The following is a 27,606-nucleotide window of genomic DNA, read 5'->3' on the forward strand; positions in this document are numbered from 1 at the left end:
CACCCCAAAGAACCTTCCGGAAGACGAGGGTGATGGCCTCGCGCCAGGGCCGCGCTCAACTCTCTTTTCCATTTATGGAGCTTTGTCTCCCATATTAGAACGGGCGCCTAATTACTTGAGCAATCTTGGTGAATGTGAGCGGTCCTCGAATCTTGAGAAGACAGTAGGGCGAATAAAAAGATCCATTTAAATTACATTAAGACTCAAAAAAATACAAAACAGCAACGACAATAGCCAGTGGCTCAGACCCTCTGAACCGTTTGTCACTGTTCTTTCGACATGTTCCAATCCGTACCCAAATACTTCATCGCACAATGCGGGCTTGCTGCTCCCAACTTCTGCTTGTGTTCTTATTTTCTCTCAAGTCGCAACTTCCGATACTTCTGCGCAACTACCATAACACTGTCTTTGGCGTTCGCCCATACTAAAAGATGCTTCAGAAACCCCGTTATAAGAATTAAAAATTGAAGAGCGGCTTACCTTCAGGAGTAACCTCCTTTCTCAAAAGGGTCGCGACTGTCTTGTCCGTGTAAAAGGTTCCTATCTTTCTATGGTTGTCGGGAGTTCCGACATCCTCTGCAAATCCTTCTTCCTTCATCCGTTCGTATATGCTAGGTCAGATTCAAGTCAGTATCCGTGATAATCCCAGTGAATCAATCGCGTTGACTGAGGATACATACAAATCTCTGCCACGCCTGTTTAGCTCAGCCTCGCGCTTCCTCTCTTCCGCCAGCGTTTTCTCCAGCCATTTACTGCACTCTCTGTGCCCCTGAGGTATCGAGGTCAGCCCAGCCCATGTAAGTTCGCGAGAGTAGGCTTACTGAATATTTGGCCTGCCACTCCTCTTTGATCTTCTTTACCCAGGCTTCCCTTTCATCTCCGGATAGTGTCCTGTACTTCCTATAGCGTTCTCTAAAAATCTCTGTATGCAAGGAACGGTCTGTGAAGGGAAGTGTAAATTCAAAGTCTTCCACATGGGCTAAGAACTCACCGAATTCCAATGCCGGCACGCCGACCGCCCATGGTTCAGAGCGACCCAAATCATGGAAAGTAGTAAATCTAGGTGTCGGTGAATGTTAGAGTTTCTCGCCGCCGAGTCCTTGAGCTCAGACATACATCTTTTTGAGGCAGACAAAGCATCCTCTCATACGCGTCGGAACATTCCATTCGAGATTCCGTTGCAACGTACTACACCACTGAGGCGTAGTAAGTGATTGGCGACCACATATCTAATAGCTCAGTCAGCCTTCGAGTTGTCAAAACGACAACAGAGCACATACCTGACAAGTTCTCCCAAACAGGAATTCAGCCCATGCCGGCTCACTCACGTCCTCCGGCCGGCGAGGAAGGCCAGGAACTTGTTCCAACACTGTTCTCCAGAGAACTAGACTCTGACCCTTGTTCAAGAGCGCTGCTCGCAGGTGCTTCGAAGTTCGAGCGAGATTGACGAGGTCCATAGGAGATAAATGCGAGAATATCTGCACAGGATGTTACATTGGGCACGAATCCACTGACAATGGGCATACCTGTTCGAGGATATCGAAAGGAACGTCGCGTAGCTTTCCAAAGATGCCTCCATCTTTGGCTTTGACTCTCCTTCGCTTAGTAGGAAGGGGTTGTCCCTTTTTGTCGTCCCTCGCCACTGCCGACTGTGCTCTAGATGTCGCGATGATCTCGCTCTTCGCGTTTCGTTTTCGCTTGGAACTGGTCATCGGGGTAGGTTGGGCATCGGCGGATGCATCGGTAGCTTGATTGCGTGGAGCTTTGACGTCGGCTTTCGCCTGAAGACGACTGGATCGACGAGTCATGGTGGTAGTGGTTCAACATGCGCATCCGTTCGTTCGAGGGTTAAGTAGTCCCGACATGGGACCACTTTCTCACGGTCATCGATCCATTTTGGGACGACAATGGGCGCCCAATAGACGCCGAAGACTATGGTCCACGACCGTGCGCTCAACTTCAGCACACTCATTGAAGATACCAGGTGGAAATGTCAGTTCTAGCCTACCCATTGCGTTTGTGATCTCGAGGGCACTGATCATCTCACGGAAACAATGGCTCAATATGTAAGGTCAAGTAAGAAGAGCATGTGTACAAAATGTTTTCTAAAACTTGGTCGCGGTACCCCTGAACTTCCAATACCTATAACCGTCAGCAAGCCTTCTTTCTCGGCCCCGAATCACCACAGCATCGTCGTCAGTGGGGTCAGTTATGCCGTGCCTGACCAAGATGGTTAATGAGGATACCGAGTTGCACCCTGCGTGGCCACTTACGCGCTGTCCAAATGATCGCGAAGCGTCAGTGCCGTCCCTTCCAACCTGCAATGTGTGCATACGAGGTGTGGCTGGTGATATCGGGCGGCAGCTTCCAATGCCTGCTCGGCCATACGCCCTCGGATAATCTCAGCTGTTTCAGCATCTACCTTGGTGATTTGGAGGTGGGTCGCGCTGTGAGTGAGCTAGTAGTATGTGCGATGCAATATATCAGCAACTTTTCAAAGTCACATCTGAGGAGACACCTACAGCTAGGCGCCAAGTGAGCATCATGCGGCCTTTCACAGGGTTCGAGCAGGCAGTGCACTCGAAAATATCACCGAGACCATCGAGCTCTTGACAAGTAACAGTTTTGGGGTCATAGCCCATTTGGACCAATTTTGCAACCCTGTGGTCGATTTCTCCCACATTGACCTCGTACCCGCAGTTGATATTCCAGGGGAGACCATCGGGACGCGTGTGGCGGACGAATTTGTGGAGGTCGCGATCCAGAGACTCGCGGTTGTATTCGGTATATTTGTGCCATTCGCACCTATGCACCAGCGCCTGTTCGCAATCCATGTTGTATCTGTAAGACCCGCGGCACCTGAAGCTTACGAACGCGAGGTTGAGTGCCGATTCAGTAACACTATCGGGTGCAACACCTAGGATTTCTGCGGCCTTGGGCCTTAGCCGATCTAATAATGTTTGTCGGGCTTCGGATTCCCATCTGGATGCGATCGTGGCGATGTTATCGAAGATGTCGTTGAAGTTGTCCAATGTCATTTCTTGATCCAAAGGCGTCTCCGCCAACAGAGAGCTGACTTCGGGGACGAGAAAGAGGTCTCCAGCAGATAGAATGAACTCGTTTATGGGCAGTGATTTCATGCACTTGTCATGGAGTTGGACGACAAGGTCATAACGCGATTTGATGGTGTCGTCATTAAGTCTCTCAATTCTGGCTTGGCGATAGCGTTGGGCGACGGCGACTGCAGCTTCTTGCACGTTGTTCCAAGCTGCATGATATTTTAGTCGGAAACGCTGAATTCAACAGCGACACAAAGGGCCCTTACCACGATCGGTGATATCCTTCTTCAGCAAATTTTTGAACGGGAGAGCCGTCCAAATGGAGACGCCATCTACCTTCTCGTAGAGTTCGTAGGATGAGTATCCCAAGCCCTCCAACTTTTTCAGAATACTGGAGAAAGTACGTGAGTGTAATTACAGTGTACACAATGCGGGCCTACCATTCTTTGCGGTTGTCCCGAGCGGCCTCCAAATCCCGACCCCGGGCTTTTTCAACCTTGGCTACCCACTCCAAGCATTTCTTCGCATGCTATCGTGAAGCTGCTTTAGTACTAGACTACAGTATAGGCCGAGGAGAACATACGTCATATTTTGGGGTCCATTCTGCGACTTTTTCTGCTACCCAGGCCTTCTCTTTCGCTGGATCATGTCGCAACGATTTGTATTCCACCATCCACCGATCAAAAGTCTCCGTATGGAAGTGTCGTCCTCTGTGTGGCCGTTGCTCTAGGAAGGACGATGAGTTGAAGTTCACCGACGGACCAGATGTGATGAGACTTGCCAAAGGTAAACGAAGGCATTATGTTGCGCACATTCTGCGGAAGCTCGTAGATCGAGTGTTCGCGCATTGATGCGTTGAACCTGTGTCCATATAAGGCCAATGTTGCTCGTCGATAGTGCAATGTGACATACCGCTCCTGCAAGCAACGAGTACATGCGCGGAACCGTAACACCCACACGACACTTGTGTGTGCTACGCTCCTTTCGCAAAGCTTACACAGTAGATAAGTACTAGGGTCCTATAAAATTGCATCTCGAATACATGTAAACTCACCTGGCAACGCTTCCCAAATGCTAGCTCAACCCAAGTAGGTTCGTCAAGGTCGTCCGGACAAGGAGGCAAATCCGGAACATTCGAAAGCGCCTCTCGCCAAATCATCGCCGACGACCTGCTCATTAAGATAGCCCGTAAATCCTTCGAGGCTCGCGCCAGATTCAAAACGTCTGCGGGGTCCAGCTTTCCAAAAATCTGTGAAGAATCGCCCATTCATCAGTCGGGGGGCGTTGAATGAAATAGGAGAAGAGCTAATTGACCTCGAATAACAAATCCAATGGCATTTCTATGAGAAGTTCGAGAGCACCACGGTTGCCCCGCCTTCGCTTGGGCGGTCTAGCCAGAGCTTGGTTCTTGTTCGAAGTCGACGAGGAGCCCGCCTTCGCTGGGGCCTGTTGCTTGGGTGTCGCCTCCTTGGCCTTGCGTTTGCGCTTTACGCCGCTGGGGCCGCCCGTCGGTGCCAGCTCATCGTCCTCTGAGGACAGGTCCTCGGTGTAATCTGCAATTTCTTTGCCTTTTAGACGGCCAGATTGTCGAGTCGCCATTTGTCGAGGTTGAGGTCCAGGAATTAACCGGCGCGATGCACGTATGTACCGCCTGGACTCCGGGGCGTTTCAGTTTGCACTTGTTACGGACTTCCCACGAAATTTTGGATGGCAGCTATGTCGGGTCCTTGAATTCACCCACTGAACCGTTGTTGCAGTGGATTTTGGACGCGGTATTTTCTGCCAGAAGCTAGCGAGCAAATGGAAAAGGCGCGCTCGGACACGGATATCCTTGAAGTCTCCTATATCTGTGCGACGCGTCCGAGGTCAATAACAATTGACGCGACGGGAAAATAGGGGCTAAGGCCACAAGCCTGGGCGAGTTCAACAGCAACTGAAAAACGGCCGAACTCGAACATCTCAAGATACTATGAACAATCACCCTTGTGAGATGGATATGGTGGTATTCCTCTATACCAAAAATCCGAAATGGCGTGCTATTCATTATCCCAGATATCTAACCCAAATTATAAGAAGCTAGTAGTCAGACCGTACGTAGCGCGAAGTGTACCGGACCGCGTCGAGGGTCCGGTTGAGATTGCCGGTAACTTCAGTAAAACGCGTCAGACAATGGTTGAAGCGTTGGTCATCAGTGTATACCTACAGTGTTGAGCAGCACATGGTCCTCTAGAGAGAAGCATTGATGGGGGTGCAGCCAAGGGCAACGACACCATCTAAAGAGGAGGTCAGCCGCCGCTTCAGAACCTTAAAAATGTTGATCACTTACTGAAACTGTTGTTGTTGCAGCAGACCTTTTGCTGGGTGCTGGACATACGATCCATCAGTTAGGCATAGATATAGTAGAAACGGACGACTGACCAAGAGGAACCACCTCCAATACCGACGACGTTGACACCGGTGCAGCTGAGACCAAGGCCAGCAGCGACCTGCTTGACGTCGATGTTGAGCAGGTTGAGGAGCTTGCTGGCGCTGTGGTCGATGGAGTCGGCCTTCTGGTAGCTGTTGCAGCACTGAACTGTGCCACCATTGCACTGCTCGTACTCAACCTCGCTGGGTCGGCCACCGGGGGCGGCGATGACAGCGGTGGCGAGGGTGAAGGCAACGAAAGCGGCAGATAGACGAGCGAACATAATGAAGACGAGTGGGATGGCGAGGAAGAGTGGAAAGGCTGATGAAGGCTTGAGGAGAGTGGACTGAGGACTGAGGACTGATGAGCCTAAACGAACAGGTTTTTATACCCCCAGAGCACCCTGAGATTCGGAGACCTCAGACGAAAGCCATCAGAGCACCGACAATTGCACACGTTTCCTAGACATGGAAAAAGCCCCCGCTAAAAAGGATGTCCCGCTGTCAGAGAGTACTCCCTCGGACGCGAACTGAAAGGAAAGATTGATCATCGGAGCGGTTAAGACCCTTTACAGTAGGTCCAGCGGCAAACTAAGATATGTCAAGTTCCATTGTTCGCTTCGAACACATGTGTTGGTTCGTCGAGGAAGTATCAAAAGTATCAAATTTAGCCTTGAGCTCTGATTCCGCCGTAGAACATGAGGTAACTTTGGAAATTGTTCTGCCAGGTAAGTCGCTTCCCCAATGTCTAAGCCTAAAAGTCACGTCGGCGGACGAAGTGGTTGTGCAGGTTGGCAGGGTGCAGGCAAATTGTCGGAAATTTTCGCCACATGCATGATAACGTCGTGGACCCGTCAGCGTAGTCAATCATCTCGAGTTTTGAGTGCACCGCCACCATGAAATCGTCTCTGAAAGTGCCTTTGAGACAAAGGGTGGTTGGGAAGAAGAATCAAGATACTTGGGCAAGGATCGAACACGCAGCTTCGGGTTCAAAGCCATTGTCCTTTGAGTCAAGCACAACCAAACAAATCCGCCAAGGAACTGCGGTCATCGACGCAACGATGAGCTCAGCGTGCATCGACGCCGCCGTCGCGGTTCTCTTCTTCCACAACGGGCCAACAGCAAGGCCAAATGTTTCCCTACCGTCCAGGACGATGGCGAAATATTTTTTCTACCGTCCTCTGTAGTCTCCTCTTCGTTACGGGTACTCAAGCGCTCGACTTGCCATGGCCGTTCCCCAAGAAACGCTTTACGAGCAACGCTCTCATCGATGCAGGTTCGGTCGGGTTGATAGGAGATATCAGGGTTGCTGCATTTGGAGACTTTGACGGAGACCAGTCGTGCGTACATGTACCGTATTGACCGTGGAATAGAGGTTAATATGATCTAAATCAGACTTGACGTACTTTCAATAGCCGGCGACGAGCAAACATTATCCGTGCACTATTGGCAACATGGCAAGTGAAATCAAGAAGAATGAAGATTGTGACTTATTCTCTGCGGGCAGAAACATTCACATTTGGCTCACCTATCGAATTCAAGCATCCTCGCCGGGTGTTGAATGTGGTCCCTGGCGACTTTACGCACAGCGGCAAACTCGACATCCTCGTAATGAGTGAAAGCGATTCCAAGGACCAAATGGACCTGACTGTATATCCAGCACTCATTGAAGGAGGCTTCGGTGAGCTTTGGAGTTCGATTGCGCCTTGAATTCAAGCTCAACCTTCTGTCAGACTTGAAGAACCCATTGAAAGTCCAATCATCGACGCTACCACAACCAATACCTATCGACATCGACGGGGACATGAAGATAGACCTTCTGGGAACAATACCTGGAGGTGAAGGTCTTCAGATATGGCAGAACATCTGGAACGAGTCTGCGCCGAGCCCACAGCTCTATGAAATGTGAGCGGCTCCCAACTTCCATACTCCGCGGTGTATTGATACAGTCGAAGGATTCCTGCACCATTTCCAAATGTTCGGTGCAAGCTCGCACACCCACATAGTAATGCAGTTGTCGACCTCAATGGAGACTGCTTAGCCGGTATGTGTCGACTCCTCCTGCCTGGAACGCTCTTCCTAATACCATGGCAGATGTGTTCTTGGTCTGCGACGAGGGCAACGGAAAGCAATCCTATCAGATCTGGGCGAACAACAAAGACGACGGGTTCTCCCTATCACAAAAGGGGGATTTACCTGCAGGAACTCAGTCAATCTCTTTCGCCGACATTGGTAAACACCACCGCCCCCTCTACCGAACGCAACCTGGCTAACTTGCTTGTAGACCGAGATGGCACCATTGATATGATCTTCCCAACATGCTCAAGAGTTTCCTCGTCAACAGGGCTGGGCACGGATTGCCACATCAACATCGCATTCAACCAGCAGCTCGGCCTATGCAGACTGACGACAGACTCTGGACTTCAGAAGGGCGTACGCGTATGCCGACCTCCAGACAATCTCTGTACTCCCGATGACAACTTCAAATTTGACCTTACCGACAGCCCTGACAACCCAGTAGGCTATGCATTCGTGTATCCCCAGCGCTTCCTGACGCGTATTCCCTCCGCAGTTATTCGTCCGCTTCCCCATCTCTGATATCTTCCCTAAAGACAAGTCGTTAATGGTCCTGGAAACGACTTACAACCCGTCACTGCCCTCACCTTTGAAGCTCGGTGACGCCAATTTGGACGGCTTCCCCGACATCCTTGTCATCACGGGCTCAGGTAAAGAACGTGTGCCTCACCTTCTCTGGTCCGTACCTTGCAGCAAGGGTGTCGCTGGATGCTCGCGTGATGGCACGGGCAGACGCGGTTGGAAGCTCGCGGACAAAGATGTCGACTCCCTTGAAGCCATTACCGACGCAAGGAGTGTCACTTTCTTGGATATGGACGAAGATGTACGCCGGCCCTTTACCGTCATTTCGATTGACGTATTCAAACTACACTTGTATAGGGCACGTTGGATATCATGGTACAACGCACGGGTGCTGCCGGCAAAGGTCAAGTCACCTTCGTCCAGAACAATTTCTACTACGATGCGTTCTTCCTGAAGGCGATCGGTATGTCCGCGGGTTAAGAGTACAAAGGTTGACGTGCTGACTTGATCCTCTCTGTTAGTCCTCAACGGAGCCTGCGAGAATGGAATGTGCTATGGTGGACCTAACGGAACCGAGAAGTACCATGTGCGTCGTATTTGGACTACGAAGCACAGTGATTACATTTTCTGACCTCGTACTCTAGCCTTTCGGTGTCAGTTATTCAGGGGCAACCTACAAGTACACCGTCTTGGACACAGCCGGTCATAGATCCGCTGCTCAAGGTGTGCCTTCCTCCGAATCGCGTGCTGGTCCCCCATGCTCACACTCCAGGAACAAAGTTGGCCAGCTCCCCCAGACATCATACCACTCCCTCCAAACCCCCTACTCATTCTTCGGTCTTGGCCGTACCAATAATTACATCGAAAATCTCTTTGTGGGCACCACCGTCCACGCCAAAGAACACTGGATCGACATGGAGGGTGTCATCCCCAACTCGAGAGTGGTTATTCTGCCATCGACTAAAGAGGGCGAAACCTGGAGACGCGAGTTGTTCTTGCGACCCGGAGAGTGGATTCCATGGGTGACCGTTACTTGCCTCGCTGGGACTGCGGTTCTGGCCATCATCGTGTTCGTGCTACACCTAAACGAGAAGGTGAGTTTGTTTCATCAGTTGTTTTAGAAAATGGCTCACGATGGGAATGCTTTTAGCGTGAAGATGAACTCGAACGACGGAGAGCTTCGCACCATATCAACTTTGATGCGCTATGATACACTATACGACAGTGCTGTTTTGCGGTTCAGGATCGTAGAACCTTGTAATTTAGGACTCTGGGGAACATCGTTAATTAAACTATATTCATACACAAATAATAGTGCGGCAGACAGCAGGAAAGCGGTAACCAAAAGAACAGGACGCGAGGAGCTTGGAGGTAGTAGCTGGTAATAAATAGTAGAGGGATTCATAGATGGTTCGGGAAGACACTGGCGTGTCGAATAAAAAGATAGGGTAAATGGACCGATCAGGTGCGTTGAACCGGCCTAATGTATAGAGGAAGTTGGTTACCAGCCTTGGGATCCGACCTGAGGATTGGTCGCTGAACAATGGTTGCCTTCTGTCCAATATCTTCGACAGGAACAGCTAGTTCAAACTCGAATGCTCGAAGGAGGGTGAATAGGATGGCCTTCGTTCTACGAGACTTTCAGTCAGGACAAAGCATAATGAGGTTCGGGAGGGAGTCAACTCACTCGACCAGCGAGAATCGGTATCCGATACATGCTCGAGGCCCAGCAAGGAACGACAGCGTGTTCCCCCAGATGTTTGGGATCCCGGATACCGCATCGGGGAGTTTCCCTAGCCAGCGTTCAGGTCTAAGCAAAGGAGGTTAACAACAATTCACTTCTCGGGTTCATGTATCTACCGGTATTCATGGGCATCAGGTCCCCATAAAGATTCAATGCGATTGACCATCGCAATGGGGATTAATATTGTCTGCCCCTCTCGAATTCTAGACGGCCGCCAAATTTTAGATGACGAGCTAGGGTACTTTGAATAGAACAAGGACTGACTGAATTGAATCATGAACCTTGCCATTTCGATCGGTGAATGGCACACCCAGAGGAATGACATCATCAGCAATAGCCGCTCGCATAGTCGCGACCACCGGAGGATGGAGACGAAGAGTTTCTCGCACTACCGCGTCGAGATAGGGCAAGGCGTTCAGTTCGTCCATGGTCGGATTGTCTGTTGAAACTGTGAGTAGCTCTTCGCGAAGCTTCTGTTGGAGCTCTAGCTTATCGCATAGTGCAAAGAGTGCCCAAGTCGTTGCCGTGCTGTAGAATGGAACCGGATTAAGCATATAGAGATGCTAGGCTCAACTTGAATGGAACTGACCTCGTTGTCTCGTGCCCCGCAACCAGGAAGGTTGGTACCTCTGACATACACCGAGGTCAGAGAGACGCCAGTTACCAGCGTTGCTTGAAACTTACGAGCTAAAACATCCTCGTCGCTCATCCTTTGATGCTCAGGTAGGTCAGTGGCCATGTTCGCTCGCAGAAGCAATGTTAGTAGATCCTTGCTTCTGAGGGAGTCCTTCTCCACTGTTCCGCTCTTCGCTAGCTTAGCTTTGCTACTGTCCAGTAATTCCCGTCCGATACGATCCATGGTTTGACGGGCCTGTCGCGTTTCCGCGTCATTCTCGACGGGCTGTAAATAGGGGCACCCCGGGTCAACAGCTGTGGTGAACGGATGGTTAGATACCACGTACGATCCATCTGAGCGCTGGGATTAGTCGCGGGACAATCACAGAAAGGGAGACCTGGCTGTTCGTATTGAAGATCTTTGCGAAGGCACGATTGAGTTCGTTCTTCTCCGGGTCATTGGAAAGCGCGTTAAATTGATAGCTGAAGCCTGTCGGGAAGTGGAAGTCAGCTGGGCACCACATGTTTCGCCGCTTTAATTACCAGCGAGCCCAATGACATCAAGCGTCAGCCTGCTGAGCCACGACAATGCATCGACCTTCGCCTTGTCGCCTTCCTTAGAGATTTCGTTCATCCAGATATCGCGAAGCTGATGAGAGCGTAATTATACAATTAGACTCTGACCAGGCTGAAGTTCAGATGACTTGCCTCGACAGATTTGTCAACAAATATCTCGGTCAACTCCCGGACTTGAAGAGCTCCGAATGCTGGATTCTGCATCATGATTCACCATCCCATTCAAGTACTCCAAGTTACGAAACCTACCATGACACGTCGCTAGGAAAATGCTGCGTAAATCGGAGGGAAACAGATAATCAACCCATCTTACCTGCTGCTTGTGTTGCTCCCCCTCAACTACTAGAACGCCTGTAATGGTGTCAGTAGGCAGTCGGGCCGTGAACACAACCCTTAGTCAGTACCTGTTCCCAAGATACGGGATAAGCTATATCGCGAAGGCTCCGGTTTCTGATAAATGTTGGTGTTAGACAAAATGTGACCTAGTGCCTTCAGATCCGTGGTGTAGAGTCGATTAACCTGAAATTGACCCCACGCGCGTCACAATCTTGGCGTGTTGGGCATTCAGGATAGCACTTACACCAAAGAGAGCTTTATAGGTTATGGTCGGGCCATGCTCTTTCACCCATTTCTCGTGAACAGCGGATTTCTCCTGTCAGAATGTTCGTCAGAGGTCTACTGTTACATTGGAAGACCAGCTTACCGACTGCCAGATCTCTTTGAGGTTCCCGTAGAACCAACTGGGACTAGGCGGGCCTGGCAAGATCCTGATTGGGGATGTCCATTCTCCGTAGAAGAAAGTGATTAGCTTGTAAAGCCCGTAAGCCCCAAATGTCGCAACTAAAGACGTCAGGAGCTGTGCGCTCATTTTACCGGCGCAGGGATATCCAAATTCAGGGTCCAAGTGGGTGCGTTAGAAACAGAACTTCAAAGATCTCTGGAGTTTATATAAGGAGCTCAAGCCGCAGTTGACATGATAACAAAGGCGCAGCTGTTGTATCCGCGTGGTCGTAATTCTGACCAGGTAAAACGGCAAGGACTGACCCGCGGTGGGAATAGATTGGACGGCTGTGAGTGCTGTGAGGAAACTTACAATTCGAGGTGACGAAATGATTGATGCCGTCGGAAAATGAAGTTTGAACTCAGAATGAAAGCCAGATCCAAGCTGCTACATGTCACCCGTGGCGACATCCGGATTTCCACCCCGTCCAACTGGACGATGGACAATTCAACGTCAGTCTACAAATCGCGACCACCTTCGTACTCGGAATAATGCTTTCCATGGGCCATCGCCAGATGCTAGCTTGAAGTAGACGTGACCCACTTGATTGATTGGCATGGCTCGGAGATCGCTGCAGGCGACATGAGACTCCGAGCCTATTCCCATTCCTTGAGGTAAAGGACTACTATAAAGATGACTACTGTGTTCAGTATTATTCGTCTGACTGCATCTAGGACTTACATTGGAGTCGTCTACCGCACCCTACCATGGTCACCGTCGCGGAGGAGTATATCGCAATGACCCGACCCCAAACCAACTCGGAGAGGCCTGACCCAGTCATACAAGGCAGGTTCATTGTTGACCCTATGTGCGATGTGTAAATATCCTCCCAAATTCTACATATGTTAACCGGGACGTGAACAGGCAAGCGAAAGAGGTATTCGGTGACGAGGTCGCATCGAAGCTAAAGCTCAGCAAGGACGGGACGAAAATCCTATGGCCTCAACCTAGCGATTCGTCCAACGATCCTCAGAACTGGAGTAATCGACGAAAGGCGACACAGCTCTGCGTGATCACACTTGCAGTGATCGTCCCCGGGCTTGTTCTTGGGGCCAGTAAGTAGACCTCCAGTGTGTGTGGCGGCGCTGGATGTTCACCCTTGCTTTAAGACACAAACCTTCTTTTCCCCTTGGCAGAAGAGTTTGATACCAGCCCTGGAGAAGTCAATAATCTCGCGACAAAGTGAGCCCTGCTTACTTGACACCCTCGCCGTCCCTTTTGACCATCTTACTGCAGTTGCAGCTTTATTGGCTCCGGGCTTGGTGGTCTATTTGTCCCATTGCTAACCCGGAGATATGGTCGAATTCCTGTTCTCGCCTGGACGCAGGTACTCTGTATCGGCGCTCATATGCTCGACCCTCGCTGACCCAAATCACAATAGACAATTTTCCTCCTCGCTCTCGTGGGCTGTACTTTCGCCCCCAGTTTTGGCGTCTTCGTGGGTGGGTAGTACTTTCGGTACCCACCAGTCTAAACTGACAACAAGAAGCAATGCGAGTGTTGGTTGGTGTGTTTAGGTAACGAATTGTTGTCGAAGACAATCATCGCATTCTGACTCGACGCCTATTAGCGTTACACCTCAAGTAACCGTATGCTCACCCTCCTCCTTCTCTCCGAGTCGGGTGGTTGATGTACACACGAAACATCAGGGACTCTACGTTGTTACCGATATCTACCCCTTCCACCTGCAGCCTCGAAAGGTGCGCCCTTGAGCCATTGAAGAACAGTGCGACCTGACATCATGGTGCTTTACAAGATCAACATTTGGGCGACAGGCACTTTAGTGTCGGTATGGATATCGCCTTTCATTGTCGGTTTTCTCGCCACCCGACTTTACTGGCGATGGGTGTACGGAGTGACGTGTATTCTGGGTTCTATAACCACTCTTACGACTATTGTCCTTGGGGAAGAAACGTACGCTCACAGCGTTTTATCTCACCCGACACTGACAGACACGCAGGTTATATGACCGAACACGCATCCTCGATAACGAGCCTGACACAACGAAACTGCGCTACCGGATTCAGACGTTGCTTGGGATTACTGGATGGAGACTGTCGCATTCCCGAATTGGGTGGGGAGAAGGGTTCCTTGGCCTATTGAAGTTGTTCTCGAGGCCGCACATGTTCGCTATGATGGTCCTACAGGTGCAATCTCCCGCGCCCTAGTTGTATTCAAGGTCATAACCGTCTTATGCCTTTGAAGGGCGTTGTGTTGGGATTCGGACTCGGTATAATGGTATCTTGGGCCTCAAAAAAAAACTTATTTCCAGAGGCTTGACTGACGACTATCATTCGCAGACAACCAACGCCATCCTATTCGGAAACCCAGAGGACAATTCGTTCGGCTTCTCAGCATTTGCGATCGCAGGGATTTACGGTACCCCAGTGGTAGCACTTATTTCGTATCCTCCGCTCGAGCCTTACATTTTAAACTCAAGAATGGATAGGTCGCGCTCCTTCTTGGCGAACTTTGCGGAAGGTATTGGAACGACTATGCGACAGAGTTCAGTATCCGTCGTCGAAACGGGGTGTTCGAAGCCGAGGATCGACTTTGGTACGTCCGTCCATATGGACTCTTGAGTAGCTCCATAATAACGCTATCGCAACCCAGGACCTACTATCTCTCCATACCAATCTACGTCGTGGGTTTGGTCGTCCTCGGAATCTCGCTGGAGAAACACCTCCATGTCTCCGGTATCATCATGGGGTGGGGTATAGCTCAGTTTGCCATCATGTTGAGCACCGTCGCTGGTATCTCATACTCCAACGATTGCTTCCCAAATCATACGGTGAGTCCACCGGAAGTTGTACTTATCCAAAGAGACTGAGGGGAGCTGGTGGATATTCTCGCTTAGGGAGAGGTGATGGCTCTGACGGGAATTTCTTGGGTCCTCGGTGGTATGTAGCCCCAATTCTAGACGCTCGGGTGCCGGGGTCTCAATATTTCACTACCTAGGTATTGGACTCTCATATGCCCAAGAGGCATGGGTGGCTAGGAACGGGGCAATGGAGACTCTAGGGATTGAAGGAGGGCGAGTTCCCTCTCCAAGCTACCTCCGCACTGGCCTCTCTAATCCACCGCAAAACAGGATGGTCGCCGGACTAGCGCTTCTTATCATTCCCACGTTGCAAGCCAATGGCACAAAGCTGAGGGTGCGTTGACAGGTTCCTCGCCTGTGAAAGGATCACTAAATCACATTTAGGCAAGATTCGGGATGTAGTAGTGTTATCTGTCGTTACCAAATGCGCTCCATGAGCCCCATTTTCTGTTGTATGCACAATAATTTGCTTCTAGGTGTGTCACGTTAAGCGGTCTGAGAGTATGTACCGCGTACCCGCCACGCAGGGACTAGCCCGAGGTCGAATAAGGTAAGATTTGGAATTGCAAAGATAACATAAATTACGGACGTATGTATATGGAGTGGACAGGGAATAAGTTACGACAAACTCAATCGATATTTACAGCCCCTAATAGACTAGCATTATCGTCACGGTGGAGCCAGCCCGACGTGTACCTGGGGGGCGTAATGCAGTGCTACTTTCTGCCCTTCAGTGCCTTCTTGGCGTGTCCACCTTTGAGAGGCTGAGGTTTAGGCTTGGGTCCACCATGATTGCCCTTTGGCGGTGCTGAAAGATTCCCTCCTCTATTGGAAGTCCTGGTCGGCTGCGGGTCGCCGTGGAAATAAGGGTTCTGGAGGCAAGCTTGGCACATTGTCGGTGCAACATTTATGGCTCCCTGAAAAATGGCGTCAGCTTTCACTTAGTACCCACGATACTAGGGCAGCCAACATACAGGAGAATATCCTTTGACATCGGCTTCCGACTTGGTAAGTGTGGTAGTCCAGACGTGTGTGCAGCGAGAGTCAGGCGAACGAAGTGTGTAAATATATACGGCATTGCCGGGGTTGCCGGAGGGCTGCGGGGCTCGCGCTTCAAGAATTTCACGGACTATAATCTCTTTGAGGAGGTCCCGGACTTCAAACGTCTCGAGTATGCTGCGATCATAGAGCAAGTCGTCGGTACGACTAGCGAGCTCGTCATCCTAGTAGGAAGGAGATCAGTATTTCATAGGACACCGTGGAGGAATTAGAAGCGTACCCAGTGATGAGCAAAAGTAAGAAGAAACAGGGGCGCGAGATATAAGAGCAAAGCCGAGAGTGGTAGGGTGAATTTAAAGAGCTTCATCTTGGTATCCTCCGATTAAGGTGTAGTTGAAATGGGCCGCTTGCTATGGCTCTGCAGTGAGCGGCCCTCTTTTTTATATCCTTCTAGTTCTGCCCTTCTGCCACAGCATTTCTACATCATCATCTGGTTGCTCACTATGGGCTTTGTTGGTGAGTGGAGGAATGATGGAACAGTATTACAACAACCACAGTAGTGATTGGCACACTTGCAGGTTATCACGATCGAGTCAAGCAGAAAGAGTGGCGAGTGGCATCTGGCTTGGATCGCTACAAGTGTGCACCAGAGGGCTCACGTTGAAACAACCCAACATGAAAATAACGGAATGGGTGGGGCTGTTGACCGGGACCCGGTGACGGACAGGAGGCGAGGGTAGCCTCCCTTCTGCTTTCCAAATGTAGCAAGTCCTTGCCTATTAGGGGCAGATCGTCGCGTCGAGATGATGACGTCAAACTAGCCAGGTGAACCAGACACAGAACTTTCAGAGTACCAAAGGTATAGCTGCAGTCACCTTCAAGGAAGGCGCGGATCTGTTACAGCGGAAACCGCGAAAGCGATGTTGGAGCCATTTCCGTGTCGATGGGGCAGGCGACACCGGTGAAGGCGGTCAGCCGTAATCTTTGCCCACCGTGTGCGCGAGCGAGTGCGATCTTCAGTAGACGACGCCTGTACATCTCTGATCGCATCCCGAATACACCGGAAGGAGAGGCCCACTCTCATAGTTTTCATCCATATGCAAGGAGAACTGTTCGATTGAGGGCACTAAAGTATTGATACAAATGGAATGGTAGTTAAGGTATCGTCCGTCCACCATGGAAGATGCGTGTGTGTATCCTATATGCAACATGTAGTACACAATAAAGCAGGGAAGGAAAAAGGGTCCACGATTAGAAGTAAAGCATGAAACGAAAGCGTAAGGTAGGCTGTGGAAAAACGATAGTAGGTATGTAGTCACGGTCATGTATACAAAAGATGGTGAATTGTGTTGTAAGGAACGAAATCATTGGATGAGGAAAGATCGTTAAGATCGTCGTGGCAGGGTCATGAACAAATATCAAGTAACAAATAATAACAGAAGAAAGAAAGAAAATAGATTACAAGCCAGCTTGCCTGAAAGGGTTCTTCGAGGCTTCATTAGACCCACTCGAAGATCCTGTAGCAGTGGGTCTCACAGCCGACGACTGCATCCAATAGTTCCCCCCACTCGATCCAATCGAGTTACCCGTCTGGGCAGACGGGAGACCCATAGTCGTAAATGTCGGCATAGGCACAGCAGATGCGCCTGCCATTCCACCACTGCTACCCGTAGCCGAACTTGAGCCCGTCATATGCGTCGGGACCCATGCCAAAGTGTACCCTGGGTTCGTAGGGATGGCAGACTGGGAGGAAGCACCGCCTAACTGTGGCTTCACAGCCATCGCGTACGCCTGGGCCTCAGTGAGACTGGCGAACGTAGGCTGAGGTTGAAGAGCGGGAGTCTGGTACTGCACCGGGAGCGTCGAGCCCGTCTGGTTCTGCACCAACTTCTGCTGTCCGAACCCGAAACCTCGCTCGCTCCCCGCATCCAGATCGACCAACACACCCTCCTGTTGCTTCAACTGATGTACCGGAGGGGCGATGACGATAGAATCAATAGTGTCTTCAGAGCGTTTGCGTTCGAGCGTTGGAACCGGTTTGCGGAGTACACCTGGTCGAGGGGCTGGAGATGACGAGCGGCTCGTAGGGTTGGAGAGGGGGATCAAGTCCCTCTTGACGGGGATACGTGGTTCGGGCGTGTTGCGCACTTCACCCGTGAACTCGGAGTACATCGAATCGCGTTCGATATCCCTCGGTGTTCCTCGTCCGCTGTTACCCGTAGCTTGTTTCCTGAGTTGATCGCGATTGGCAAGCGCGGAACGGGAAGGGTAGTATCCGTCGATATCAGGGAGAACCGAGGGTGTATGGCTGCGCATGGAAGACCTGCGATCGTACGCGTCGATATACGAATCAAAGTCGTCATCGCGGGACTTGGCATTCGGGACGGAGAGGTGAATGTTTACATTGGTGTTGGTGTTCTTCGGCACGTCTTTATCCAGAGGGACCATCTTGATATCCATTCCCATCTCCCTCGCGGCAACGTCCTGGTGGTTATACGCAATCGGAAGGTCACTTTCAGCAGGAGTCCTATTCCTCCTCCTGAAGATCTGCTTCCAGCGGGCAGCCCAGTTCCATCGGCCGTGAGTCTTGACGATGCCCTTGCCCTTGGCGAACATCTGCGTCCGCTTCTGCCTCTGCTTCCTCGCTCGCCTCCTGCAGCACCACAGGAACATCACAAAGATGAACGCGCAGCCCAAGGCCATCAACAGGATCTGCCACCACTCCAGTCGGACTCGGCCGGTGGGAGCGGGGTCGCTGATACCAGTGATGCTGGGAAGTGGCTGCTCATTGTCGGTCTTGGAGGGGACTTGGACGATGTCGCTGAGGCAAACACCGAGGCCAGAGATGACGTTACTATTGTTGCTGCAGTTGGCATCGACGCATTGGCCGTCTCGGACGACTTGACGCGGACTTTGGCAGGAGAGACAGCGGTCAGGGCCAGGGCCAGTGCAGCTGGAACAGTTGCCGTCGCAGTTTCGGCATTGGCGGGTCGCGGCGTCAAAGTATTGGGACTTGCCGCAGCTGGGGAGGCATCGACCAGAGGTGGATCCTGAGGGTGCTGACAGGACGGGTCGGGAGGCTGGGCAGGCAGTACATTGGGTGAAGGAGGGACCGGTGCAGCTTTCGCAGTCGGGATGGCACTTTGAACAGGAGTTTACAGGTGGGCTGGAGTTGGAGGTGGTGCTGAAGGTTCCGGTTGGGCAGGTTGAGACACATTCGCCGTCAGAGGCAAAGGCGCCGCCTGGGCAGGAGGTGCAGAAGTCGGCGGAGCCTGAGCAGGTGGTGCAGGAAGAGGAACATGCTGTGCAAGTAAAGCCGTCCGCACCCACAAAGGTTCCAGCAGGGCAATTGTCGAGACAGCGGCCCTCATGCAACACAGAGCCGGGGAGACACTGCGTGCATCGAACCTGCGAGACGGGTGTTGCACCATTGAAGCCAGGAATACTGCATGAAGAGCACTTGGAAGGGCAGGCTAGAAGAGAGAAATTGGATCAGTCAGGTTCCAGATGATGTAGACATATTTACACACCTTCACAAACACCCTTGAGAGCATCAGCGATACGTCCATTGGAACCGGCACAGATGCCGTTGCTATCGGCAGACACACATCGTCCTTCGAACATGAAGGTTCCGGCAGCGCAAGTCAAGCAGTTGGTACTGCTTGGGCCAAAGCATCTTCCGCAAGAGCGATCGCAGAGCTGGCATTGTTGGCCGTCACTGAAGGCATTGGGACCGCAGGCGGCTCCGGTGCTATCAGTTTGAATCACAGGATTGCACTTGGTTCTGTCGTTGGGGTCTTGAGTGAATCCAGGTCTGCATTGGGTGCAAACAGCGTTCCCGCTGGAGCATTCTCGGCAGCCTACGTCACATGCCGAGCAGTCTCCAGAGTTGCTGAGGAAGAAGCCGGAGGTGCACTGTGAGCATTTGCCCTCGACACCATCCTGCCAACCATCGTTGCAGGTGCAGGTACCGTCGGGATTGCACTCGCCATTGACGCAGTCACAACTCCTAGGGTCGGAGGGGCTGATGGGTTGGGACAAGCAACGACCTGATCCGGAAATACCCTCGTCGCAATCCTCGCATCCTTCAGGACAGGGTTCACATCGAGGGCCGAAGAAACCGGCGGCGCACGATTCGCAAGAGGTTCCGGAGAAGTTGGGTGGGCAAACACACTGTCCTGACGCGTTACACAGTCCCGAAGAGGAGCAGGCAGGTGCGCATGTTGAGGATTGGATGTCGTGGAGGTTGAGTGTTGATGGAAGGTTGAGTTGGGATACGTCTGGCACAGATTCCCATAGCACGATGCGTTCGCTGTTCGTTGACGAGGAGATGGCCACCCAAACGTTCTCGGCGAGGGCTAACGAGTTGGCGGTGAATGGTGTTGTTGCATTAACGATTGGTGCGGATGGTAGTGCTGAGAATCCTGCTTGGCCAGAGTATCTTGAGCCAGAGTAGATAGCGAGGCCTGGTTCGAGTTTTAGGCTGAGGGGTAAGGGCGCTACGTTGTTGCGGCTGAAGCCTGCGGATGGGGTGAAAGTTGCTGAAGAAGAGGTAAGGAGTTCATTAAGGAGCTTTGGGTCTGTTGCTGAAGAATATTCTCCTGGTAGGAGATGCAAGTCTGTCTGGGCGCCCGACGCAGACAGTTTTCCACCGACTACAAAATGACATGAATACCAAGAAGAACTAGATATCAAAATCAAGACATACTGGTGATATTGGAAAAACCTTGTATACATTGCCCGGGGACACATACAACCGCGGGTGTTGACTGTGCAACTACAAGATCAGGTCAGCTCGCTGTCGAGGATGACGATCAGAGAGGGCAACTCACCGACTGTCGTGATAAGAGAAAGAAGCAGAAGAGAGAGCGACATGCTCAAGTCTAGCTTGGACGAACGAATAAGCAATAAAATAAGTGAAAAACCGTCAAGGCTGGTGGAAAAAGTGGAAGGCTGGCGCCTTCGAGATGGTGGTGGTTCAGGTTACACCTTAGATGTCGTTCTCGATACTCGGATCCTGAAAATAAGGAAAACGTAGTTCCCTTGGTTCTGCATTGTTGCTCCATCCGTGCTCCCTTATTGTTCTTGCCATTGTTGCCACAGAACAATGGCCTTTCGCAGACGCGGGAACCGTGGGACCTCTTTCCCCATTGGGAAGCAAGCCTCCTTTGTTTGGCAACCCGCCGCGTACAAATAGCTTAGTCAGCACAGCCCGCCAACGCGCCCGCGGTTTATCCGTGCGGTCGACATGTACACCACCACCACCTCTGAATCCTGAATGGTAGAAACGCGACTTTTGTTCATGGCCAGGAATGTATAGACTCTTTCAAAACTCACGGAGACCGTCAGCGTGCACTACATCGAACAGATCATGCGATTGAGGTCGCTGGTCACAAGGGCGCCGAGATCTCCTAACGAAGTTTCCTGTGGGTATTCCCATGTTTCGACAGAAATGTATGGGTCGTCTTTGCGCCTTGAATCCGACATCTTCCTATGGCAACTGTTCATTTTTTGCGCTCTTTGGGCAATTCGACCTCATTTAGAGGCAATCCGAAGCTTATGGTCGGCGCTCTCGCCCTGATTGCCTTCTATCTTCTCCGTCGGCACCGCTGGAAGCGCTATTACCAAATTCATGAACAATACGAAGCGAAATGGAAGGCCGGGTCGCTAACCCCTGCAGAAGCGCAGCAGATCATCCACGTCGGACTCGGACGTGACTTGGTCTTCGCTCTAAAGAGGGCAATAGGCTTTGCCTTGTTCAAGACGTATGCTATCGTAAGGACAAAGTTATTCTTGTTTTTGTTGCCGATATGAATGATGGTTTATTCTTGTGGTGTAGCCTTCCATTTCGAAACTCCTCTCGAGCACACAGGAACATAGTACCCGAGAGAAGGTGTCCAAGAGGTACGCAGACGTGAGTCGATTATGTCGCTAGAGTTTTCATTGACTAGCCCAGCTCATGCCATAGTAGACCGAAATCCTCATAGGTATTATAGCCCGTGTCCGCCCAATGGCCCATGAGCACCTAACTTGTACGCGTCTCAGGGACCTGGCTCTCATGTCCAGTCAACGGTTTCCTGGATCCATCCAAGTCAAGCAATGAGAGAAACCCCGTCAAAGATCCCAGAGTTGCTATCGCCCTCGCCAGAACAAACTACCTTCATTCTCGATACAAGATCGTACGTTAACCACCTTCACATTCAACCCTTAACCTCACTCGAAACGACAGTCAAACGATGAATATCTCTACACCCTCTCCCTCTTCGTACTCGAGCCACCAGTACGTCCCAACCCACATGCTTGCCAAAAAGTAGACAAGCGCAAATGATTCTTCAGAGATGGGCAGACCGCTTTGGCTGGCGCTCACTTTCACCTATGGAAAAAGACGCCTGGTACATCTTTTGGAAAGACATCGGGTTAAAAATGAACATCCGCGATATCCCTCCCAATCGCCAAGCGATGGATGCATGGAGCAGGGTATGCGCTCTTTGGCTGACTTCCTCTCATCATGCCCTCACACTCCTTGATCTCTTTTCCGCAAATTCTTCCGCTCGAGCAGGCATACGAAGAAACCTACATGCTTCCCTCCCTGACAAACCACAAAGTAGCCAGCGCCACCCTCGAGGAACTCATCTACGCCGTACCCGCCTTTCTAGGCCTCAATGCTCTCGTCAAACGCATCATAATCTGCCTCCTCGAAGACCGCGTCCGCATAGCGATGATGTACTCGCAACCTTCACTATTCCTACGAACCCTCGTTCAGGGACTTATGACGAGCTTGTGGATTGTGCAGCGGTACTTTGGTGTTCCGCCGAGGAACGCACCGTGGGTCGTGGATCCCAAACTCCCGGACGGGGAGGTGGTGTTTCGTCCTACAATGTAAGTTTGTGGAGCTTTATTAAGATCATTTCTCAGACTCGCTGGCAGATACAAGTCTGTTCCGTGGTACAAAGCCGAGCCGACTGGACCTGTCTCTCGGTTCATCGAATCCTTGAGAGTGACTCTGGGTCTCCAAGCCGTTATGCCTGATCCACGGTACGTTGACGCCTCGCCCGTTGGAATGATATTACCTATCGTTTTCCTCATCACTTCCACAATAGGTACAGGAGCTCCGGATATCGCATAGAACAACTGGTACGTTCTTGTCTCCAAGTCGATATCCTGAGCAGTGAATATCTTAATGCTCTTCCCTTCAGGGACCAACACGCTATGAAAATGGTAGGCCTCCCATATGAGGAATGACAAATGGAACTCACAAAATTTGCGATCTAGATGGACACGACTTCGTTTTTCAAGAAGCCGCTCGAATCTCGAAATGCCCTATCCCGTCTGCTTGGACACCGTGAAAGAACCAGGCACTGGAATCTCAAATTCATTGAAAGGGTGGAAGAAGTACAGTAACACTTTATCTACCATTGTCACACTAGTCAGTATCACAGGTATCCCAAAGGTCCCTCATACTTGATGCGATGCAGGTAGGGGGCGCGCATAGGAGGATTGTACAGCCATCCCTCTACCACGTTCATCAAAAGCGTGACTTCCCCGTCGTGTCGGACGTAACCCGGTACTATTCCCGGGAAAGGCATTGGGTGACACTTTTGTTGTACGTGATGCGCCATCATCCGTCCATCGTTGTGATTGAACTTGCACCTGCCGCACACCAGCGACCAGGTCTTCCTGTCCCTCGCCCGAGCTTCATTCATGCGATCCCGAACGTATTCGGCCGTCTCCTCGTCGACTTCTTCAAGGTTGTGAATCTCACAAGAATGAACAGCCTGCCAGATATTTTGTCAGGATGTGGGTTTTTCAAACTTCAAAGCCCGCCACTGTCGATAGGACTCACCGCGGCCAGTCTCCAATCCAGCATGGTCCCTTGAAACAACCAACAATTAATTGTTGACCACGCCCTTCCCGGATGCGGCTGAGGGGGGGAAAGATGGAAGCATCGAAAGATGGGGTCGATGCGGTCCATGTCAGAGAATGAGATAGAGTAATCGAGTCCCATCGCGGGAAGAAGGTCGCTCATCCGTCGGCAAGCCTCCACGTTCAGGGTGATTGAGCCTTCTGGGGTGTTCCAGCGGTGAACCTTCGAATTTTTGACTATGACCCAATCCTCTTCGGTGTACTCTTCGCGACGATCATCATCGCTCTTGTCGGGCAGGGGGCAGTGATGCCCAATAGCTTGAAGCCAGTGCAGTGCACACGCATCGGGACAGTGGCGGCACATGAACAATGCGACGACGGACTCGATGAAGATGATAGGCGGTTCCCGGCACAGGCCAAGAACCTCCTTGATTTTGGGTGCCGCTATCGCCCACAAGTATTGTTTCTTCTCCTCGCGATAGGTTGCGCAGATGTCCGCGATCGGTGCGGTGTTGTCGATTCGGTAATCGCGACCATGACGTAGAGCGTAAAAAAGGCGCGGGGGATCGTCTGGATCATGGTTGAGGGGGTTGTCGGGCAAGTAATCAATGTCGATCTCCGGTCGAAGGACAATGTCGGCCGCGACAAACAGAAACTCGTTGACGGGCTGCGACGCATGATACTTGCGACAGGCGTCGCGAACATGGGCCCACCTTCTTTCATACTCCGCTTCGCGTCGCTCTTCATCGACGATCCTCTTCAGCTTTTGGGCAACCTCGATGATGCGGTCCTTCCACCTTTCCCAGACTGTTACTCGGGTCAGCAACCGAATGCTGTTATCAACAAAGAGAGGCGGCATGATAGTACATACCTGCGTCGGTAATCCTCTGCTGCGATAAATCATCGACGACCCTGGCGCATAGGAATCTGTGCGAGTACGTAGTGTTCTGGTGATTGACCAACCAATCCGAGGGATCCTGATCCTCGCTATCTCTCCGAAACCCAATATACGGGCCTAAACCAAGGTCCTCCATCTTGTGCAACAGGCTGCAAATGCGTTGGTACTAATCCCGGCAACGATTTCGGTAACACTCACAGTGCCCAGTTTCCAACAACAAGCCTTTCGTTGAATTCATCGACCTTTTGAGCATGCTAACGACGCAAGTCAGAATCGCATACCACTGCACAGTAACACAGTAACGAAGCAAGCTCACTTCTTCCCTGATTGCGTATTCGGCACGCTTCCGCTCCTTCCAGGCCTCCTTCTCACCGTCGGGAACGTTTTCGAACTCTTCTTGGCGAGCCCTGAGTAGTTCAGTATGGCACCATTCCAGTCTACCCCCTGTGTGCGGATATCGTCGGCGTGTATTGTTTTCCCCGTCTTTGTCCCACTCGTCGTAGTAGTCACCATCGTCATCATCAAGGACGGATTTGTCTGTCCTAGTACGGGACCAGAAGGGCACGATTTCATGCCATTGCTCATGAGCCGGCTCCTCCTTGGTTGAGAACCTAGACAGGAAAGGGTCAATTCGCATCAGCCAACAGCGGATTACAGTCGCAGGGAAAGAGACCTACATTCCCTCAAGACATTTGAAACAAGCCCTCATCCGCCATGTCATCAATAAACGGGTACCTCTTGCACTGCGAGTGGGGCAGAACTATCATATCGTTTAGCGAACGGCGAGTACTACACCAGAGATCACGAAGAACCTACTTGACATTCGTACCCGAAGAGTAGCATGGCATACGCAGGTTCTGTCAGGTCCTCGGGGCAAGGTGGGACTGTTGGCACGACCTCCTCGAGGGCCTTCACCCAGATCTCTCGACTGAACTCCCGATCGAGCAGCGTGTTTCGGAAACTCCAAGAGACCCGTAGAAGACTGACGAGGCCTTCCACATCCAGGTGTCCAAAGACCTATAACGGTAAGGATCACATCAGTATATGGACGAAACTCGGAAGACCCGGCAGGCAATCGACTTGCCTCTCGCCACATATCCAAAGGTAGCTGTTCCAGGGGTGAAGCAGCGCTGGTGGGATCCGCGATTATCGCTGGTGAGGCTGCGCTCGTATGCGAGCCTGGCGTTGCGGAGCCACCAGTCCGGACAGGGTTTCCAGAGGGGGACCCCCCAGGAGTCACCTGCGTCGGGGTTGTTTCGCTCCCCGAAACTCGTTTGCGCTTCGAGCCAGTCGAAAGCCCCACTTCGTAGGAGTCGTCCTCAGATGATCTGGTTTCCGAGTCGCGTCGAGAGTGTTCTGCTTCAGTTCTCTGCCGAGTTGATCGTCGAGTCATGCTGGTGAACAGTTTCTGTTGTTTGTTGGGTTATGAGATGGGAGGTGGTAGAAAAAGGGGTCACGCCTTATAGCTGTCGTGGAGGATGGACCAATTGGACAATAGGCGTAAAAATGCCTATTGCGCACAATGGATGTGCCGATGGACCGAGCCTGAAAAGGATCGGTGACGGAAAAGTGGCGGGACCATTATGGTCACCTCAATAGAACGTGAGCGGTAAGAGAAGAGAATAATAAGCGACCATCTTCATTACAAGGAACAGAATAATGTACACTGTGGATAGGAAACCAGTCAGATCGTCCCCAACCCGCAAAAATAGAGTGTACCTTCACTACACACCAACACTGGAGACAATTACAGACTGGGCGAAGGCGTCCTCGACACCAGCGACCAAGTCGAAGTCTTACCCTCTCCGTCCAACTTCCTGATCCTCTTCTCCTCCTGCAGCTTCCTCAAATGAAGGTCGATACCCCGCATCGCCGGTTCCCACAAATTTTCCGGGTAAGACTTGTAGAGCGTCTTGACGATACCCCACGTCGACCAAGCCTCTTCGCCCTGTGGAGGACCCGCAAGCAACTGCACAACCTGTGCCTCCCTATCCAACCGATGTTTGATGTACATTGAAATGGTTTCCTTTCCATTGGCCACCATCGGTCCATGGGAGGGGTACAGCACCACCTGGGCCACGTTGATGGTGTCGCCGTCCGCAGCAGGCTGGGAGTCGGGAGGGTCGATGGTGAAAGAGAGCATCCGGTTCAAACTGTTGAGGTACAACCCCAAGTCGTCGAACACGCTGGTGCCTTGGCCCAGAACTGTATCCGCGGTGTACAAGGCGCGGTCTTCAGGGATGTAAATAGAGATAGAATCGAGAGTATGCCCTGGTGTGTGAAGGACCCGGAGGGAGGCTGAGTTCCCCTTGATAATCTGTCCGTCGTGGAGGTCGTGAAGGATGGAACCGGATGGTGAAGGGGTATATAACTCTTTGGACAGCCCGTTGAGGATCTTGGGTAGGTAATCCCATTTCTTCTGCTCAGTCGGGATATCCGAGGACGAAAGTGGGTATTTGTGGAGACGAGGTGCCGGGAAAGGTGTCGAAGGATTTCTGGAAGCCCACCGTTTCTGCAGTAACTCAAGAACAGCTGGAATGCCCCCAATGTGGTCGTGGTGCCAGTGCGAAATGATGATATCTGAGACGTCTGGTAAAGACGGGTCGGTGGGTTTGGCTTCGTTGTTCAAAGCAGCCTCGAGGACGGGTATGTATTCGTCTCGGCCCTCTGCGGTGTCGATAAGGATGTAGGGGTTGGAGGTGCCAATCAGGTAGGTGTTGGTGCCTGCATCGGGTGTCAAATGCGCCGCACTTCAGAACCCTGGACAGTGGCACCAACCTTGTAACGTGAACTTGCCCGGGTTCTGACCCAACACTCTAATGACCCTATCACTGAGCTAGATAGTCCCAAGTCAATCAGTGAGTGCTATTCATTGATAACCATGCGACTTACCTTGGTCACGTTCGGAATGGGCTCTAGTGTCGCCATTGGTGAATTCAAAGAGCTCCTTAGGTCCTTATACGTCAAACTTGTAGAGAAAGGCGCAGAAGAAGGTCGTCGTTGCAGGCTAAACCGTCGCAGCACACCTATGTAGACCGGTTATCTCTCGAGACGCCCGGTAAAGTGGACTTGCAGGATTAAATAGCGAAAGAAATGAGCCTAACTGACGACATTTCATGTGATTGGATAGTTCATATAAGCTTCGAGTTTGCCGGATACCCCTGTGGACAACGAGCCCTTGCCCTTGTACCACCTGACTCTGTATGACGAATGGACTTGCTGGAGGAAGATGAACCTGGAGGAGAT

The 27,606-nt window shown here is 51.5% G+C and overlaps 11 protein-coding genes across 11 annotated transcripts; 3 read left to right on the forward strand and 8 right to left on the reverse strand.

Moving 5' to 3' along the window:
• Positions 1–350: 350 nt before the first annotated feature.
• On the reverse strand, positions 351–1,808 carry CC1G_09156 (hypothetical protein; the record flags this gene model as incomplete). The annotated part of the gene is made up of 8 exons (XM_001839770.1): positions 351–424; positions 481–611; positions 681–769; positions 822–940; positions 992–1,059; positions 1,117–1,229; positions 1,281–1,478; positions 1,527–1,808. The coding sequence occupies 8 exons, from the start codon at positions 1,806–1,808 to the stop codon at positions 351–353; spliced, it is 1,074 nt and encodes a 357-aa protein (XP_001839822.1).
• A 297-nt stretch (positions 1,809–2,105) lies between these two features.
• CC1G_09157 (hypothetical protein) lies at positions 2,106–4,658 on the reverse strand (the record flags this gene model as incomplete). The annotated part of the gene is made up of 11 exons (XM_001839771.2): positions 2,106–2,220; positions 2,274–2,458; positions 2,523–2,819; positions 2,871–3,268; positions 3,326–3,450; positions 3,500–3,588; positions 3,643–3,785; positions 3,814–3,920; positions 3,972–4,051; positions 4,114–4,308; positions 4,374–4,658. 11 exons carry the CDS (start codon positions 4,656–4,658, stop codon positions 2,106–2,108), a joined length of 2,019 nt encoding a protein of 672 aa, XP_001839823.2.
• A 627-nt stretch (positions 4,659–5,285) lies between these two features.
• On the reverse strand, positions 5,286–5,749 carry CC1G_09158 (hypothetical protein; the record flags this gene model as incomplete). Its single annotated transcript, XM_001839772.1, has 3 exons — positions 5,286–5,332; positions 5,386–5,423; positions 5,478–5,749. 3 exons carry the CDS (start codon positions 5,747–5,749, stop codon positions 5,286–5,288), a joined length of 357 nt encoding a protein of 118 aa, XP_001839824.1.
• A 794-nt stretch (positions 5,750–6,543) lies between these two features.
• Positions 6,544–9,273, forward strand: CC1G_09159 (hypothetical protein; the record flags this gene model as incomplete). Its single annotated transcript, XM_001839773.2, has 12 exons — positions 6,544–6,805; positions 6,861–6,922; positions 6,973–7,146; positions 7,199–7,370; positions 7,421–7,509; positions 7,560–7,697; positions 7,750–7,982; positions 8,038–8,364; positions 8,421–8,526; positions 8,585–8,649; positions 8,708–9,157; positions 9,214–9,273. The coding sequence occupies exons 1-12, from the start codon at positions 6,597–6,599 to the stop codon at positions 9,271–9,273; spliced, it is 2,085 nt and encodes a 694-aa protein (XP_001839825.2). The 5' UTR covers positions 6,544–6,596.
• Positions 9,274–9,524: 251 nt separating this feature from the next.
• On the reverse strand, positions 9,525–11,866 carry CC1G_09160 (cytochrome P450; the record flags this gene model as incomplete). Its single annotated transcript, XM_001839774.2, has 14 exons — positions 9,525–9,693; positions 9,751–9,873; positions 9,924–10,010; positions 10,072–10,335; positions 10,397–10,436; positions 10,492–10,708; positions 10,770–10,912; positions 10,966–11,071; positions 11,137–11,196; positions 11,248–11,259; positions 11,312–11,349; positions 11,403–11,448; positions 11,579–11,650; positions 11,702–11,866. 14 exons carry the CDS (start codon positions 11,864–11,866, stop codon positions 9,525–9,527), a joined length of 1,542 nt encoding a protein of 513 aa, XP_001839826.2.
• Positions 11,867–12,486: 620 nt separating this feature from the next.
• Positions 12,487–15,002, forward strand: CC1G_09161 (hypothetical protein; the record flags this gene model as incomplete). Its single annotated transcript, XM_001839775.2, has 17 exons — positions 12,487–12,587; positions 12,644–12,834; positions 12,889–12,961; positions 13,016–13,106; positions 13,161–13,221; positions 13,269–13,296; positions 13,350–13,368; positions 13,429–13,479; positions 13,536–13,693; positions 13,740–13,926; positions 13,985–14,017; positions 14,080–14,169; positions 14,229–14,335; positions 14,393–14,570; positions 14,637–14,679; positions 14,738–14,934; positions 14,985–15,002. 17 exons carry the CDS (start codon positions 12,487–12,489, stop codon positions 15,000–15,002), a joined length of 1,626 nt encoding a protein of 541 aa, XP_001839827.2.
• A 314-nt stretch (positions 15,003–15,316) lies between these two features.
• CC1G_09162 (hypothetical protein) lies at positions 15,317–15,966 on the reverse strand (the record flags this gene model as incomplete). The annotated part of the gene is made up of 3 exons (XM_001839776.1): positions 15,317–15,517; positions 15,575–15,823; positions 15,880–15,966. 3 exons carry the CDS (start codon positions 15,964–15,966, stop codon positions 15,317–15,319), a joined length of 537 nt encoding a protein of 178 aa, XP_001839828.1.
• A 1,091-nt stretch (positions 15,967–17,057) lies between these two features.
• On the reverse strand, positions 17,058–20,474 carry CC1G_09163 (FRAS1 protein; the record flags this gene model as incomplete). The annotated part of the gene is made up of 4 exons (XM_001839777.1): positions 17,058–19,072; positions 19,130–20,254; positions 20,308–20,376; positions 20,432–20,474. 4 exons carry the CDS (start codon positions 20,472–20,474, stop codon positions 17,058–17,060), a joined length of 3,252 nt encoding a protein of 1,083 aa, XP_001839829.1.
• A 618-nt stretch (positions 20,475–21,092) lies between these two features.
• Positions 21,093–22,945, forward strand: CC1G_09164 (hypothetical protein; the record flags this gene model as incomplete). The annotated part of the gene is made up of 11 exons (XM_001839778.2): positions 21,093–21,374; positions 21,439–21,513; positions 21,571–21,586; positions 21,645–21,778; positions 21,829–21,879; positions 21,936–22,076; positions 22,159–22,478; positions 22,527–22,634; positions 22,700–22,733; positions 22,796–22,817; positions 22,872–22,945. The coding sequence occupies 11 exons, from the start codon at positions 21,093–21,095 to the stop codon at positions 22,943–22,945; spliced, it is 1,257 nt and encodes a 418-aa protein (XP_001839830.2).
• Positions 22,946–23,032: 87 nt separating this feature from the next.
• On the reverse strand, positions 23,033–25,753 carry CC1G_13992 (hypothetical protein; the record flags this gene model as incomplete). The annotated part of the gene is made up of 8 exons (XM_002911907.1): positions 23,033–23,374; positions 23,443–24,269; positions 24,334–24,509; positions 24,559–24,614; positions 24,677–24,971; positions 25,038–25,120; positions 25,177–25,377; positions 25,601–25,753. 8 exons carry the CDS (start codon positions 25,751–25,753, stop codon positions 23,033–23,035), a joined length of 2,133 nt encoding a protein of 710 aa, XP_002911953.1.
• A 354-nt stretch (positions 25,754–26,107) lies between these two features.
• CC1G_13993 (lactamase) lies at positions 26,108–27,576 on the reverse strand (the record flags this gene model as incomplete). Its single annotated transcript, XM_002911908.1, has 3 exons — positions 27,253–27,576; positions 27,139–27,196; positions 26,108–27,084 (listed from the first exon to the last, which is right to left on the reverse strand). The coding sequence occupies exons 1-3, from the start codon at positions 27,286–27,288 to the stop codon at positions 26,108–26,110; spliced, it is 1,071 nt and encodes a 356-aa protein (XP_002911954.1). The 5' UTR covers positions 27,289–27,576.
• Between the last annotated feature and the right edge of the window lie 30 nt (positions 27,577–27,606).

This window comes from Coprinopsis cinerea (assembly GCF_000182895.1).
Source record: "Coprinopsis cinerea okayama7#130 chromosome 2 map unlocalized cont3.2, whole genome shotgun sequence".
Classification (NCBI taxonomy): domain Eukaryota; kingdom Fungi; phylum Basidiomycota; class Agaricomycetes; order Agaricales; family Psathyrellaceae; genus Coprinopsis; species Coprinopsis cinerea.